The sequence below is a fragment of the Verticillium dahliae genome, genomic scaffold (assembly GCF_000150675.1).
Source record: "Verticillium dahliae VdLs.17 supercont1.1 genomic scaffold, whole genome shotgun sequence".
Lineage (NCBI taxonomy): Eukaryota > Fungi > Ascomycota > Sordariomycetes > Glomerellales > Plectosphaerellaceae > Verticillium > Verticillium dahliae.
In genome coordinates this window covers 835,169-849,352 of record NW_009276921.1, presented here as the reverse complement: position 1 = coordinate 849,352, position 14,184 = coordinate 835,169, and the positions used below count along the sequence as shown (strand labels likewise).

Sequence of the window (14,184 nt, the reverse complement as noted above, 5' to 3'; positions counted from 1 at the left end):
CTCCTCCTTACCACGTCACTTTTCTTGGCCCTCACTCCTGCTCCCTGTGCAGCCCTATCCGCATTGTATCCCTTATTTCCAGCTGCCTTGTCCCCCTATGTGACGCCCAGGGCCGCCCCCAGTAGACGTCGGCGATGTCCTCTTTGACGGCGCGCAGCTTGGTTTCCGCGCTCCTGCGCTCGCTGCCCTCCGGACAGCTCTTCGGCGGTGCGGTCGAAGTCGCGGCGGTGGTCGGCGAGCTCGCGCTGGGCGAGGCCGGCGGCCTTCTCCGAGCGGCCCACCCGCTCTTCGAGGGCGGGGATCTGTTCGCGGTCCGAGGTGCTGCGCTCGAGCTGGGCGCGGAGCTTGGATATCTCGAGCTCCATCGTCTCGATCGTCGCTGACTTGTCGATCAGGCGGGCTTCAAGCTCGGCGACGGCGGGGGGCGAGCCCGCGGCGGACGACGGGGAGGACCCATGGCGTGCCGTGCCCCGGGAGACTTGCTGCTGGAGCTGGGAGTTTTGGCGTTCGAGCGCCGCGATTTCAGACTTCTGTGTGTACGGGTCGTGTCAGTGACATGTGGGGATGAGGGCGGCGAAACAAGGGAGCAGGCTGCTCGTGGCAGACGTACGAGCTTGTCGACCTGTTCGTCCGACGCAGGCGGCTTCGCGCTGGCGTCGCCGTCCTCCTCACGCAGATCGGCAAGGTCCTCCTCAGCCTTTTTCCATCGCTTCTCCGACTCCGCGGCGTCTTTGGCGAGCCGCTTGTTCTCCTTCTCCAGCTCCTCTATGCGTGTGACGTGCTTTCGATAAATGTCGGTCGCCGACTCGCCATCGGGGCTGAACGGGCCTGGCGACAGAGGCCCGGTGACACCGGTGGATATGGACCCCTTGCGGAAGGAAGCCGATCGTAATTTGGACTGCTGGGCCAGTGAGGGTTGTGCTTGCGATGGGGACGCGGGACGGTCTTCGGTGCTGGGCTCTTCTGTGTTGGGCTTCGTGTCTTCGACTGCCTCCTCGTTCTTCTCCTCGACAGCTTCGTCGGCCTTCTCCTCTGGCTTCTCCTCGGCAGGCGCAGCTTCGGCCTCGGCCGCCGCGGCAGGTTCTGCCTCCTCTTTCGTCTTGGATGACCCAGCCTTCTTGTTCTTCTTCTTCTTCATCGCCTCGACGCGCTTCTTCGCGGCAGCAAGCTTCTCAGCCTTTGTCTTTTCGTCGTCGGCCATGCTGCAGAAGTGATGAATGTGGTTGGGTCTGTGTGTTGGGCAAGAGAATGTGTGTATGCTGGTTGTCGTGATGAGACAAGCTGGTGTTGGTGGTATTGTGGATGTCGAAGGGCCCTCCCTCAGTCCAGGGAGCTTGGTGATAGCTGTCCCTTTGACAGCCCAGGGTTGCAGTTGTGCATGGCTGGCGGCGATTGAACCAGTAACCTGCCATGTGGCGAGGGGCCCGGGCAGCGAGGCAGTACCGGGTACATGGGCGGCGCCTCCTCCCCTAAGCGGTAGGGGATCATCGCTGGACTCGTTCCCCTGGGGGCAGGGCATCCGAGTTCAACGTCATTCACCAACGTCAGTTTCAACGTCAAGTGAGCCTTTTACCTGGTGGTTCACTCATTGATAGCTTTCCAGCTTCACTCATTGATAGCTTTCCAGCTTCACTCATTGATAGCTTTCCAGCTTCACTATCATTGACCTCGGCCATCATTCGCAGCAGTCTCATCACGAGTGCCTGCCTGCCTGCCTGCCTGCCTGCAGCGCTCACCGTCTTTGTCGAGTGACAGATGTACATTGCAGCGTGCCTCGGCGTGCCGCCTGCAAGTGACACAAACAAGCCGGGGTGGCAGAGCTGTTGCGCTGCGACAAGGCTCTAGATCGTAGCCACAAGCCCGCCATCAATACGTTCATTGCCTCATCTCGGCACTGCTCGCATTCGCCAATGCGCCAGTGGCACAGGCTTCAGACCACGAACTGGTTGTTCCTCAAAACCTCAGACATGGTACCGGACTGCCAGATCGAGACGCAGTGTGTCTCTGGCCCGGCCGCACGACAAGCTCCGTCTGCAGAGCCTACCTCTCATCATTGAGCACCTCTGTCCAACCTTGCAAGACACAGACTGCTGACACGAACCAGGAGCCATGTGGCAGGCACGCATCTGATCCCACAGACTTCGGTTGTTGGCGGCACTGCTGCGAGGCCGTGCTGCAAGACTGCACCATGTACAGCCACAGGTCGGCCAGGACTGAAGAATTCTACAACTCCAAACCCCTTCTCGCAGAGACCAATGGTTCAGGGCAGCTCAGACGGGCCTTGCAGGCACACCGTATCGATCTCCATTGGGCCCCCCCGCGCGGGTGGTGCGTCCGCCTCCGCGTTCACTTCTCCGGTCGCCCAGCTTATCGTCTCCCAGGACCGACTTGCTTGTTGTTGGCGCGACAAACGACCTCACGGGCGGGCCCGTCAATTGGCTTTGCAGTAGCATGTGTCGAAAGCAAGGTCAGGCTCCTCTGACCCTGGCTCGAGCCGCCTTTGCCCCTCTCTGCGCCTGTTCTTGCTTCTGCAGAGCTGCAGCTGCAGCTGTCCACGGCCACAGCCCTCTCCTGCCCTCTCCTGCCCTCTCCTGCCCTCTCCTCTCGCGTCGATACCCCTCGATTCGTGGATGCATCTGCATTTGCCGTGCCACCGTCATAGCTACGTGGGCACGAGCACTACTGGGGCATCGTTCGTTCTCCGCCCGGCACGCTACGCCGCGCTGAGAGGTGGGGAGGTGTTCTGAGCTTTCCCGGCTGCCTCCTACTTTTTCAGATGGACCTACTAGGAACGTAGGAGGGCGAGTGGGAAAAAAAATACCGGCCCATTTCCATCCCAATTCCGCCATTCCCACCACCAGTCACCTCACAATGGGCCCTTGTGTGTCATGTTCAGCCGCCTCCAGATTTCGTGAGATCTGTCAACGCCGGATCCATTCGTAGTCTGATGCACAACACGCCATACCCACTCCACCATGACTTCCATGCTCAACGTGGGAGATCTGCTGGCAGGGCATTTGGGCAAACGGACAAGCAACCTCCTCCGCCGGCTCTCTCCTGCAGGCAAATCAGGCCAAGTCCAAATACGTAGTAGTATTGGCAGCAGCAACAGCAGTAGTACGGGATACAGGAGCAGCAGCAGCAGCACCCTTGGTCCCTGATGGCGGGGTAAATCAGCGGGGTCGGTACCTACTCCTGCGCCAGGAGTCATTTGATGCAAGCTCACCCAAGGTACCTACCTACCTTACCTCTAGCACCTACATGTAGCACCCAGCACCTTAGCTCCCCAGCATCATCGCACCATCGTCATCCTGCACCCGACCTTCTGCCTCCACTCCTTCCACCTCCTTCCTCTTTCCTCCTTCCCTTATCTCCCGAGCTCATCCCCCTTGGTCTCGCTTCTCTCTTCTGCCGTACTGCTCTTTTCTGTGCCCCAAGAGTCTCCTCGCTCGATTGCCGCATACAACTCTCAGGCCGACTGCTCGCAACCTTGCCCCGCTGCTGACCAGCGAGAGGGTTGCTTCTTCTCCTGGCCATCGAACCATCCTCGCACCCCCACGACCATCGCGAGAGACCGGCCGCCAACATGACCTCTCTACCCTCGCAGCATCCCACACTCTCCCTCCACCTCTCCGACCGCAACCTTCACCCGATCCTCACATCCGCCCGCTCAGACACCCAGCTCGAAGCCCTGACCTCCCTCGCGACAACCTCCCTGACCGCCCATGCCGCCGCCCATCGCCTCGCGCTGGGCCACCCCCAGCGCCTCATGGTCGAGCACGGCCCCGGCGCCCCCGTCGTCCTGACCTCCTACCTCGACCCAGCCGCCGCCGCCGCCCTGTCCTCCTCCTCCTCCGCGCACGCCCCCACCGCCGCACGCATACCCTCCTCCTCGGCGACATCCCCCCGTCGCGCCGGCTCCCCGTCCAACGGCAGCGGCGGCGTCGTCACAGGGCCACCCGCAACCTCCTCCTCCCTGAACCCCGCCGCCGTCGCCGCCGCCGCCGACCCGTTCCCCTCCACATTGGCCCATTCCGCCCTCGCGCCCCCGACAGACCTCCTCGCCGCCGCCACCCTCTCGAGCGCCGGCTCCAGCTGCGGCGCCGACCCCACCACCGCCGCCGCCACGACCTCATCCCGTCCCAACGGTGTCTCAGCCCCGCGAAGCAGGCCACACACTCGCGACTCGGGCCGCGCACCACCACCACCACCAGCAGCAGCAGCTACGCCCCCCGCCAAGAGGAAACAGACAGCGCCTCACCGTCGCAGCGCGCAGGACGATCTCGAGACCCCCGCCACCGACGCGGCGCCCATGCTCATAGGCCTCGTCGTGGCCGGCACAGCCGAGGAGGCGCTCGAGGCCCGCCGCGCGGCCGTCCGACTGGAGCGCGTCGCGAGGGAAGTCCAGCGCGAGTGGACCGTCGAGGAGAACAGGCGCTACGACAGCGACGAAAGTGGCTGACATGCCATGTTGAGCTTGGCGGGCTTGCGCGCGCGCACGCGCGCATCTGGAGACAGGAAGAAACAAGGACGAAATGCGACAGGATGGCCACCATACCTCCTTGACTGCCTTGGAAAGCTACTTGGGGGTCTGTTTGTTGCAGACAGTCCGGATGAATTGGACGATTAGATGACCATCACGACACTTAATGGAAATACATGAATCACGCCCCAATGACCAATGCACGTTATGAGCTTGCTAAACCATCATTTTCATTTCAGTTCCTCTATCTCCAAATATAAAAAAGTCATCTACCCGATTCCCGTCCAACGTGGCATCATCAAAGCACATGTCTCAGTTTTCTGAACGCTTGGTATCCTTATCCTTTCCCAAATCAATTGCTTAGATGAGCTGCTGGAACGCACGGTTGATGGGGGAGCGGATGTTGGGAACGTCCTTCCAGAAGTCAACGGTGGCGACCGCGCGCTTGGCGATGCCCTCGGGAGTGAACTCGAACTTCTAGAGCGGTTGTTAGTTCCGAAAAACGCAGCAACACAGAGACGATAACGTACCTTGTAGACGTCCTTGTAAGCGCCGGAGGCACCGAAGCGGTTGAGACCGAACTGCTCGTGCGTGTAGCGCTCCCAGCCCATGGTGCTCATGACCTCAACGGACAGAGAGGGGATGCCGTCGGGCAGGACGCTGAGGCGGTACTCCTTGGACTGCGCATCGAAGACCTCGAAGCAAGGAATGGAAACGACACGAGCCTTGATGTTGTGCTTCTCCTTGAGCTCCTTGACGGCATCAACGCAGATGCAAACCTCGGAACCGGTCGAGACAAGGGTGACATCGGCACCCTCCTCCTCGTGCAGGACGTATCCACCCTTGACAGACTTCTCCAGGACGGAGCCCTCGAGCTGGGGCAGGTTCTGGCGCGACAGGGCAATAATGCTAGGCGTGTGCTTGGAGGTGAGGGCGACGTAGTAGGCAGCGCTGGTCTCGTTGCCGTCGGCAGGGCGCCAGACCATGCAGTTGGGGAGAGCACGGAAGTGGGCAAGAGTCTCAATAGGCTGGTGAGTGGGACCGTCCTCACCGAGACCGATCGAGTCGTGGGTGGCGACCCAGATGGCGCGGACCTGGGACAGAGCAGAGAGACGGATGGCACCGGCAGCGTACGAGACGAAGTTGAGGAAGGTACCGCCATAGGGCAAGATGGTGCCGTAGGCGGCAAGACCGTTCATGATGGCACCCATGCCGTGCTCGCGGACACCATAGCGGATGTAGCGGCCGGCATAGTCACCGAGCTTGGTCTGAGGAGCCTGGAAGTCGACGGCCTCCTTCCACCTGGTCAGGTTGGAGCCGGTCAAATCGGCAGAGCCACCGACAAGCTCAGGGAGAACGCCCTCAACCTTGGAGAGAACGATCTCAGAAAGCTTACGAGAGGCAACAGCAGCATCGGCGGGGGTGTACACAGGCAGGCTCTTTTCCCAGCCCTCGGGGAGGTCGCCAGTGAGGCGGCGGGTGAGGTCGGCGTGCTCGGCAGAGAACTTCTCACCGTACTTGGCAAAGAGCTTGTTCCACTCCTCCTCGGCGGCGGCACCCTCGGCAGCGTGCTTGTTGTAGGCATCGTAGACCTCCTGGGGGACGGCGAAGCTCTCGTCGGGGTTGAAGCCGAACTTCTCCTTGAGCTGCTTGATGTCGTCGGCCTTGAGGGGAGAGCCGTGGACACCGTGGGTGCCCTGCTGCTTGGAGCCGAAGCCGATAGTGGTCCTCAGAGCGATCAAGGAAGGCTTGTCCTTGACCTCCTGGCACTTCTTGAAGGCGGCCTCGATGCCCTCGAGGTCGTTGTCACCGTCAGAGACGGAGACGACGTGCCAGCCGTACGCCTCGTACCTCTTGATGACGTCCTCGGTGAAGGCGACGTTGGTGTCACCGTCGATGGAAATGTGGTTGTCGTCCCAGACGGCAATGAGGTTGCCGAGCTGGAGGTGACCAGCGAGGGAAGAGGCCTCGCCAGAGACACCCTCCATCAGACAGCCGTCACCAAGGAAGCAGTAAGTGTAATTGTCAACCAGGGTGAAGCCTTCCTTGTTGAACGTGGCAGCAGTGTGGGCTTGGGCCATGGCCAGGCCAACGGCATTGCAAATACCCTGGCCGAGAGGGCCAGTGGTGACCTCAACACCGGGGGTGTCGTGCGCCTCGGGGTGGCCGGGCGTAATGCTGTCGACGGACTGAAGCCAGGTGTGAGTGTGTGGTGCAGCAGCGATGGGATGGTCGAACGAGATTACTTACGCGGAAGGCCTTCAGGTCGTCGATGGTCAGACCGAAGTCGAAGAGGTGAAGAAGCGCGTACTGGAGCATGCAACCGTGGCCGTTGCTGGAGGCAGGAAGTTAGAGGAGGCCCGATGGAGGAGTGATGGCAGGAGCGGCATACGAGAGAACGAAGCGATCCCTGTTGAGCCACTTGGGGTTCTTGGGGTTGAACTTCATGATGTTCTTCCACAGGACGTGGGCAACAGGCGCCATACCCCTGTGAAGAACCTTGTCAGTGATGCTTGTTCAGCGAGTTGTGGAGGAATGTCGACGGAGAAACTTACATGGGCGCGCCGGGGTGGCCCGAGTTGCTGTTGAAGGTGGCATCGACCTTGAGGCGAATTCACATCAGTATTTGGAGGGCCGCGTGGAGGAATTGAGCGTTGCCAGGTTCGTTGTGATGCTCTGGTCGGCACCACACAAGGGACCGCGCGGTGACGATGTGTGACGACGGCGGGGCATCGAGGATGGCGGGGTTGAGTTGAGAGGGGGAGGAACTTACGGCGAGCGTGCGGATCGTGTTGATCGCCTTCCAGTCTTGATCGGTGTAGCCCATGATTGCGGTATTCTTCTAGAGAGCCTCGAAAAAATGAAGCTTCAAAGGGGGAAAAAATGTTACTTCACGGAAGAATTGGTGATGCAGGAAAGATGATGAGAGATTACGCGGGTAGGTTGGAAGGATATTTAGCTGGGCCGTGGATAGGTTGGGAAGGAGGGGTGGAGGGGTGGAGGAGGGGCAGAATGATGGTGGGGTTGCAGTGCCACTGCCCACTGGGCAACGCCTGCCGGGAAGAGCAGAGCGCGAGCGAGCGACATGATCACCCTCCGAAGCACGTTACGGTGACAAAGCTGGCTTGGCTGGCTAGCTGACTCCTCATTCACCCATCTCTTTTACTTGCACATTTTGCGCCCCCCCTCCATCCCTCAACACGTATTTCGAGACGCTGAGGCCGTCTCGGACTGGTGGGGCCGGCGCTATCATATCATCCACTCGACGTGAAATGCCGTCGAACAGAGCTCATCCACCTCGCCATCTTGGGTGCGTCTTTTCCGCGATGCCCGCCAGCCGCCCGCGACGGGACTGACATTTCCGTCACATCTCCTGTTGTTATCTACCTCTTCTCTGGCCATCTTGCACACCAGCCTCGTGTGATAACGACACCATTGGCCATCTCTGAGGTCGATTGACCGTCGTCGATATTATGTCGAGGAAACAAAATTGATGCTATGCACTCGAGGCGGCATTCCGCGTACACACCAACTCCACGGCGATTTGTCCTCGCGTCACCGACCTTACCGGGTGGCCAACAAGGGAGCTAGCTCACTCAGCAACCAGCCAGTGAGTAGGCCGCCGAAACGTGAACGGCAAGCAGCGAAACCCCCCACCTAGGTCCAGCGTGTCCGGTGTCCGGCCCATACCAGTGCCACTCTTCCCCGCTGTCGGCGGTTCGAGCTATGTCATCGCTCCTCTTTTCGAGTCAGTGCCAGATCTTCTTCACTGTTCCACCACCTTGAGAGTTGGTACAGTTATATGTGCTGTGGTAACTCCGCAGAGGCTCCATCAAGGTATCGACAGCCGATGAACGAAAGGCCTAGACAGTACGTCATCTGCAGAGTCAAGCAGAAAAAATGACGAGCTGGGGGGTAGGGGGTCTAAATGTGTGAAGAGAATTCTGCGGCGATTCTTTGACGTCCTACGTGAGTGGCATCCCGCCCGTAGATATGGGCAGTGCCAGGCCAGTTCGTCCGCGGATATCGTCGCATCACAGGGCTGGCTTTTTCGATAGGCTATCGCTTCGACATCGGAGGCGAGGGTCACCAGGGGGGAAGCACATTTCGCTGCTAGGACCCCTGTAGATCCTGTGCGTGCTTTCGGGACGTCCTCACTGCGGCGCATGTGCCGGGACTCTTCCGCTCGCTCACATTTCCGTCCACACGCCGAGCAACCTCACCTCACGATGGCTTCAGCCAGGTCTGGCCCCAAGCCCATTTGTTTGTTGAGTGAATTAGCCACACTCGGCGGATAATTTAACCGCGCGAATGGGATTTGCGAGTCTGTCCGAAAGGCGGGTCCTTCGGTGAAGACTCTCGAGTTGAACACGTCTATTTAGCCCAGCGAATCACCCAACCCGACCGAGCCTGGTGGGGAGAAGGCGTCCAAGGCCCGAGATCCTGTGACATTTGGATGATACTTTCAGGCGGATTCGGCAACATGTTTATATGCTTGTACAACGGATTTTCGGCTGCTGGGCTCATTAAACTGGTCTGATTTTGAGGGTAAGGTAGGCACGGCGTCTGACTGATGCACAATGTACTAGAGGCCTGCCGTATACCATACAAACCACGCTGTAGCCTGCAGTAGAAGTATCCCACAATGCCTCACCCCGACCAGTAAATTTGTGATCTTCTTACAGGATCTTCAACAATGACTGTCTGATCCTGCACCGAATGAATCAAGTCAAAATCCAAATTATTTCAGAGTTCCTTCAGTTGTTCACATAAGAAGATACCTAAGCATTCTCTTGGCCAGCATCAACATCATGCCCGGCAAAAAATCCCACCCATCGCAAAATGCGCCTTCAGGTCAAAAGCCTTCCTGGACAAAGAAGAAGCTCTCCAAGACAACGAAGCCCAAGAAAGCATCTGTTGAGACGCCAGAAGAGGAGCCCGCCACTCCAGAACTCCCCCTGGTTCTGCAGCAGCGCATCCTGGACATCTTCCGCAATACCTTCGCCGACCTTTTCGTCGCCGCTGCAACAGAGGAGGACCGCGACGCCTTCGTCCTGACACCCCTGCTTCAGGAGATCAAGGCTGCCCTCTTCGCCCGTGACTTTGACGCCGCCTTCTCCAACGCCCGCCCGGCGCTCCTCGACGCCTACGCCGCTCGCTGGAGTCCGACCCGAGCCCTGGCCTACGCCGCCGCGCTGACCGGACTCACAGAGCACCTCGAGGCCCTCATGCTGCCGGTCGAGGAGGCGTCTACAGAGGACGCCGAGGTCTCAGGGGCCCCCGAAGGTCCAAAGAAGAACCTCAGAGTGGTTTCGTTCGGCGGCGGCGCCGCCGAGATTGCCGCCTTCGCCGCCTACCTCCACTTGGTCAACGCGCCCAAAACTCCTGAGGACAACGGTGAACCCCTGACGGGCACCATCGACCTCGTCGACTCAGCGCCCTGGGGTCCCGTCGTCGAGGCCCTGCACGGGAGCCTCACAACCCTGCCAGCCCTGTCCAAGTACGCGAGTGCCGTTGCCAAGGCCACCAACGCGGCCCTCGTCGACCCGGGCCTTCTCTCCTCCGCCTTCACCCATGATAACGCGCTCACCATGTCCCGCAACCAGCTTGCTGGTCGACTCGGAACGGCGAATGGCGACGGAACCCCCCTTCTCGTCACGCTCCTGTTCACTCTCAACGAGCTTTACACAACAGGAGGCATCGGCAAGACAACGGCCTTTCTCATGAATCTCACAGCTACCGTTCCCGAAGGCTCGCTCCTTCTTGTTCTTGATAGCCCGGGGAGCTACTCTGAGGCCGCTGTCGGTAAAGAGTCGAAGAAGTATCCCATGCACTGGCTAATGGATCACTGCCTCTTGAAGCCGGAGCAGAGGGAATCAGCGCAAAGCACGGGCGGCCGGTACTGGGAGAAGATTGACTCTCAGGATTCAGTTTGGTTTCGCCTGTCCGAGTCGGTGACCTATCCCATCCCGCTCGAGAACATGCGGTATCAATTGCACCTCTATCGAGCTATAAGGTCATGAAAAAAATAAAGAAAGAAAAGCGAAGCGAGCAATGAGCAGAAAGGGGAGAGCATCGCTTGACGTCATCCCACGAAAGACCCATCAGAGTCCCATGATGCGTATCGCCATGTCGATATGATTCTTCCCAGCAAGGCTTTCTAACCGCCCTTTCCCCACCACTCGACTATCACTACGCCCAAACAAGCTTCTTAATAGAGTGGCTCAGCTGGTCTAAAATCGTCGTGTTTGCTCGTGCGTCCTCCAATGAGATGATGTCACCCCTCTCGATGATGCTCTTGGTTCCAGGCACGTACTTTCCAGGCTGCGCTTTGAAGGCCAGTCTCTCGACATCAGCACAGATACTAACCACCTGCTGTGTCTCGCTCAAACGTGGCCCTTCACCCGTCACCGCGGCCGACGACTGCGAATACGGCGCCTTGAAGGCAAGCTTTCGAGTCGGCGTTTGGGGTTTGGGTCGATGACCGGACAACAGTCCCATCAGCCCCGAGGGCGCCGCGGGCTCGTCGACCGCCACCGTGGCCGATGACTCTTCTTCGGCCTGACCAGGTTGTTTGACAAAGTTGCTCGAAAGCGTACGAGTATTTGTGCGTTGAATGTCAGTCTTTCCAGGCTGATATGACACCACGAACCCAATGTTCTTGCTTTCGTCGGTGTGACCAGGCGAAACGGTAGATGTGATGTAAGTACCGAAGCGAATACCTACGATATGCGCAAGGTCGATGCGTTCGAATGACGATACCTTGTCAAGCTTCCAGTCAAAGCGACAGAGATACAGGGCAGCATCTGTAAGAAGGAGAATCACTTCTTCGAAGGGTATCTGTGACTTGACAACGTCAGACGTTGGAGGGCTCAGCATGACCCACCCGCCAACAAAGTCCTCTTTCTGGTCTGAGATGACGCGTTTCTGGCATAATTCGATAGCTGATTCACGCATCTTGAGCATCGACATGGCGGGATCTTTCGTCATCATTTCAGCTTCGAACTCTTGAAAGACCATTGAAGTAACGTTGCCAAGGAGGAAGTCAATGGCAGCTTGACTGAAATAGTCATTGACCATGCTACATCTTGTGTTAGCGAGATCTCCCAGATAGCCCTTGGACAAGATTACCCGTTGTAAAATCTTGTCAATGAGAAGCCAAGATCATTGAGCATTCCTCTGTAGTTCCGAGTCTTGTACCGTGTGTAGTCACCTTTCATGGCTGCCGTAGAAGCGCTGGAGCACCATCAGTTCAACGAGTGTCAGTTGCTTTCGCGGAGTTTGACTTACTACTGCTTCGACACGGAGTCTCCGTTGTCCGCCCACAGCGTGTTGAACCATGCGGATTGCTGGTCTACTTGCATGCTCAGATCGTATCCCTCAGCCTTCAGCTGTGATTCCAGCATGTACTTTGCAAATGAGCTCTGGCAAACATTTGTCCGGTCGAGACAGTCCATGCAGTTTGTCCGAAGCACTCCACGTTGACGGAGGAACAGCTCTCCATCCTTTTCGACAGTGCTCCCAAGCTCATCAAGCTTGGTCCTCATGGCATCCAGCAGGAGGCTGACGTTTTCGAACTTCATCCCACGACAGGCTGCGTGGAAATCAAACCATTCGAACGGGACTTGCGAAGTATGATCGCTGAAGACGGTTTCGTTCAGCTTTACAACAGTATTCTGGTATTCGTTGCCGATTGTAGCCTCAACATTATGTTTTTCCACCAAGTTGACCACTTGCAGCATACCATATTCTCGGTGGAGGCGCTCAAAGTGCTTCTTGGAGGCTTCAAAATTTGCCTCTGTGGAGTGTTGTATGACTGGTGCAGGTTTCAATGAGTAGGGGCTCTGGGTGAAGAATAGGGGTATACTGCCGCGAATCTGCAGGAACGAATAAATTTTAGAACTCTGATCCCACGAAGAGTTAGACAGAATTTGCTCCGTCTCAACAGCGTTGGCCACATGGCCATCCTCATCAACACCGCGGCGCAGGTATCGGAGGCCGGCTCTCTTGATGGACCGCCGAGAAATCACCGTAATCAGGAACTTCTTTTCCGAACCTCGGAGATCCAGGGAGCCGCGGATCGCTTCTGCAGGGGGCGACCCTGGCGGAGATGTTGGAGCAGACATGTTTGACATTTCCAGTGCATCATTCGCGTCTTCGTCATGCTGCGGTGGGCTTTTATCCATGATAAACTCCCTCTGCCCGACGAACCCCTGCATGAGTGGGAGAACTAGCGCATCGTTTCCGGAATCAATGAACGGCTGAGAAGTATTTCGGTTCCAGAAGAATGTAGGTTCGACGCGACGGTATAGCGGCAGCTCATCAGATGGAGATTGTGCTCGAGTCGCCCAGTGCCTGGTAATGTCTACGTCGTACGAGAAGAAGAAGCTCCTAGATGACCCGTAAAGGATTTGCGCGGTTCGGAGCAGTTTGGGAAGTAGAGATGATGCCTTTGCCTCGTTGACTCTGTCGTCCTCTTCTTCTAGAGGCACCTTCGATGCCGCCGGGGGCTCCAGGTCCGGTCGCTGGTCCATCGAAGCTCGAGGCGACTCGGTCGTCGTGTAGCTCCAGCCAGCGTTGCGTTTCTGGCCCTGCATCCAGCCGGAGCTGCTGAACCAGCGCTGAGCGAATCGACCATAGCCCCCCTTACGACTCATGACGTCTTCAGCGACGGTGCTCTTAACGCCTGCTGAGATGGAGCCCTCTGACTGCGTCTGATCGTCGACCTCATCGGCAGCGTGGGCCATCAACTCGATGGTACTATCGCCGTCCGAGTCCTCTGTGTCCGTGTCATCAGTACGGGTCTGCAGTTGCATGGAGGTCCGATGAACGGCATCCTCGGCTTCCTGACGAGAGGCGCATGGCGTGATCGCAACCTCGGTGACAACGTAGATAGGAAATCCTAAAATTTGAGCGACCTGGTGTCGACGGGTAATTGTGATGAGAAAATTTAGTTTTGAAAGGGTAATGAGGCCTGTGAGAGAGAGAGAAAAGGTCAGACGCCTGCTCCAGAGAGGGAAGCTCTTGCGATGTCAACAAACCCACAACACCAAAAGCCTCGAACGAGGTGTTGGGCTTGGTGAGATCAGGGAGTTGATCCCGCGGCGCTGGGGAAATGGCGCCGTCCCCATATCCAATGCGGACGGGCTGCGCAGGGCGCTGTCCTTTGGAGGACAGAGGCTGTACGATGAGGCCGTCGATCGCCGCGCAAATGACGACCTTGCGAGCGATGCCGGGCATTGCGGCGGGGTTTGTGCCAACAAGGGTGCGAGTGAACAAAACGACTGTGGGACTAGACTCTGACCGGGTAGACCTATGCCAGGTAAAGTTCCATTGTCAGCCCAATCGTATCTGCGCCAGTCCCCTGCTCGTGTCAAGTCCAGTCACCGTGATGTTGAACTGTTGAAGTCTAGCCACTGGGCTGTAGAAAGCACGCAGCGAGAAAGGTGGGTGAGGCAGGTAGGTGAGGCAGGTAGGTAGTCAGTCAGGTCGCGACTGACATTCGATGACATGACGTACAAACTTTTTGCACCGACCGTGCGTAGCCTGGCCCTGCACTGGCAATTTCGTCAATGCGGTACCACCTTTCCTGGATCTCCAACACGACCCCAACTAATTGAGCCCTTGCTTGTGACGGGCCAGCCCCGGTACCGTTACAAACAGCAGCTCCGCTTCCATCGTCAAACTGTCATTACCACATG

General features: G+C 58.1%; 5 protein-coding genes across 5 annotated transcripts; 2 read left to right on the top strand and 3 right to left on the bottom strand.

Annotated features, from left to right (window-relative positions):
- Positions 1-95: 95 nt before the first annotated feature.
- VDAG_00253 (uncharacterized protein) lies at positions 96-1,201 on the bottom strand (the record flags this gene model as incomplete). Its single annotated transcript, XM_009651630.1, has 2 exons — positions 96-530; positions 611-1,201. The coding sequence occupies 2 exons, from the start codon at positions 1,199-1,201 to the stop codon at positions 96-98; spliced, it is 1,026 nt and encodes a 341-aa protein (XP_009649925.1).
- Positions 1,202-3,586: 2,385 nt separating this feature from the next.
- Positions 3,587-4,462, top strand: VDAG_00252 (uncharacterized protein; the record flags this gene model as incomplete). The annotated part of the gene is made up of 1 exon (XM_009651629.1): positions 3,587-4,462. One exon carries the CDS (start codon positions 3,587-3,589, stop codon positions 4,460-4,462), a length of 876 nt encoding a protein of 291 aa, XP_009649924.1.
- A 381-nt stretch (positions 4,463-4,843) lies between these two features.
- Positions 4,844-7,310, bottom strand: VDAG_00251 (transketolase; the record flags this gene model as incomplete). Its single annotated transcript, XM_009651628.1, has 6 exons — positions 4,844-4,960; positions 5,014-6,672; positions 6,734-6,818; positions 6,876-6,971; positions 7,039-7,085; positions 7,257-7,310. 6 exons carry the CDS (start codon positions 7,308-7,310, stop codon positions 4,844-4,846), a joined length of 2,058 nt encoding a protein of 685 aa, XP_009649923.1.
- Positions 7,311-9,294: 1,984 nt separating this feature from the next.
- VDAG_00250 (uncharacterized protein) lies at positions 9,295-10,506 on the top strand (the record flags this gene model as incomplete). The annotated part of the gene is made up of 1 exon (XM_009651627.1): positions 9,295-10,506. The coding sequence occupies one exon, from the start codon at positions 9,295-9,297 to the stop codon at positions 10,504-10,506; it is 1,212 nt and encodes a 403-aa protein (XP_009649922.1).
- Positions 10,507-10,675: 169 nt separating this feature from the next.
- On the bottom strand, positions 10,676-13,723 carry VDAG_00249 (uncharacterized protein; the record flags this gene model as incomplete). The annotated part of the gene is made up of 4 exons (XM_009651626.1): positions 10,676-11,564; positions 11,615-11,719; positions 11,774-13,457; positions 13,525-13,723. The coding sequence occupies 4 exons, from the start codon at positions 13,721-13,723 to the stop codon at positions 10,676-10,678; spliced, it is 2,877 nt and encodes a 958-aa protein (XP_009649921.1).
- Positions 13,724-14,184: the final 461 nt, after the last annotated feature.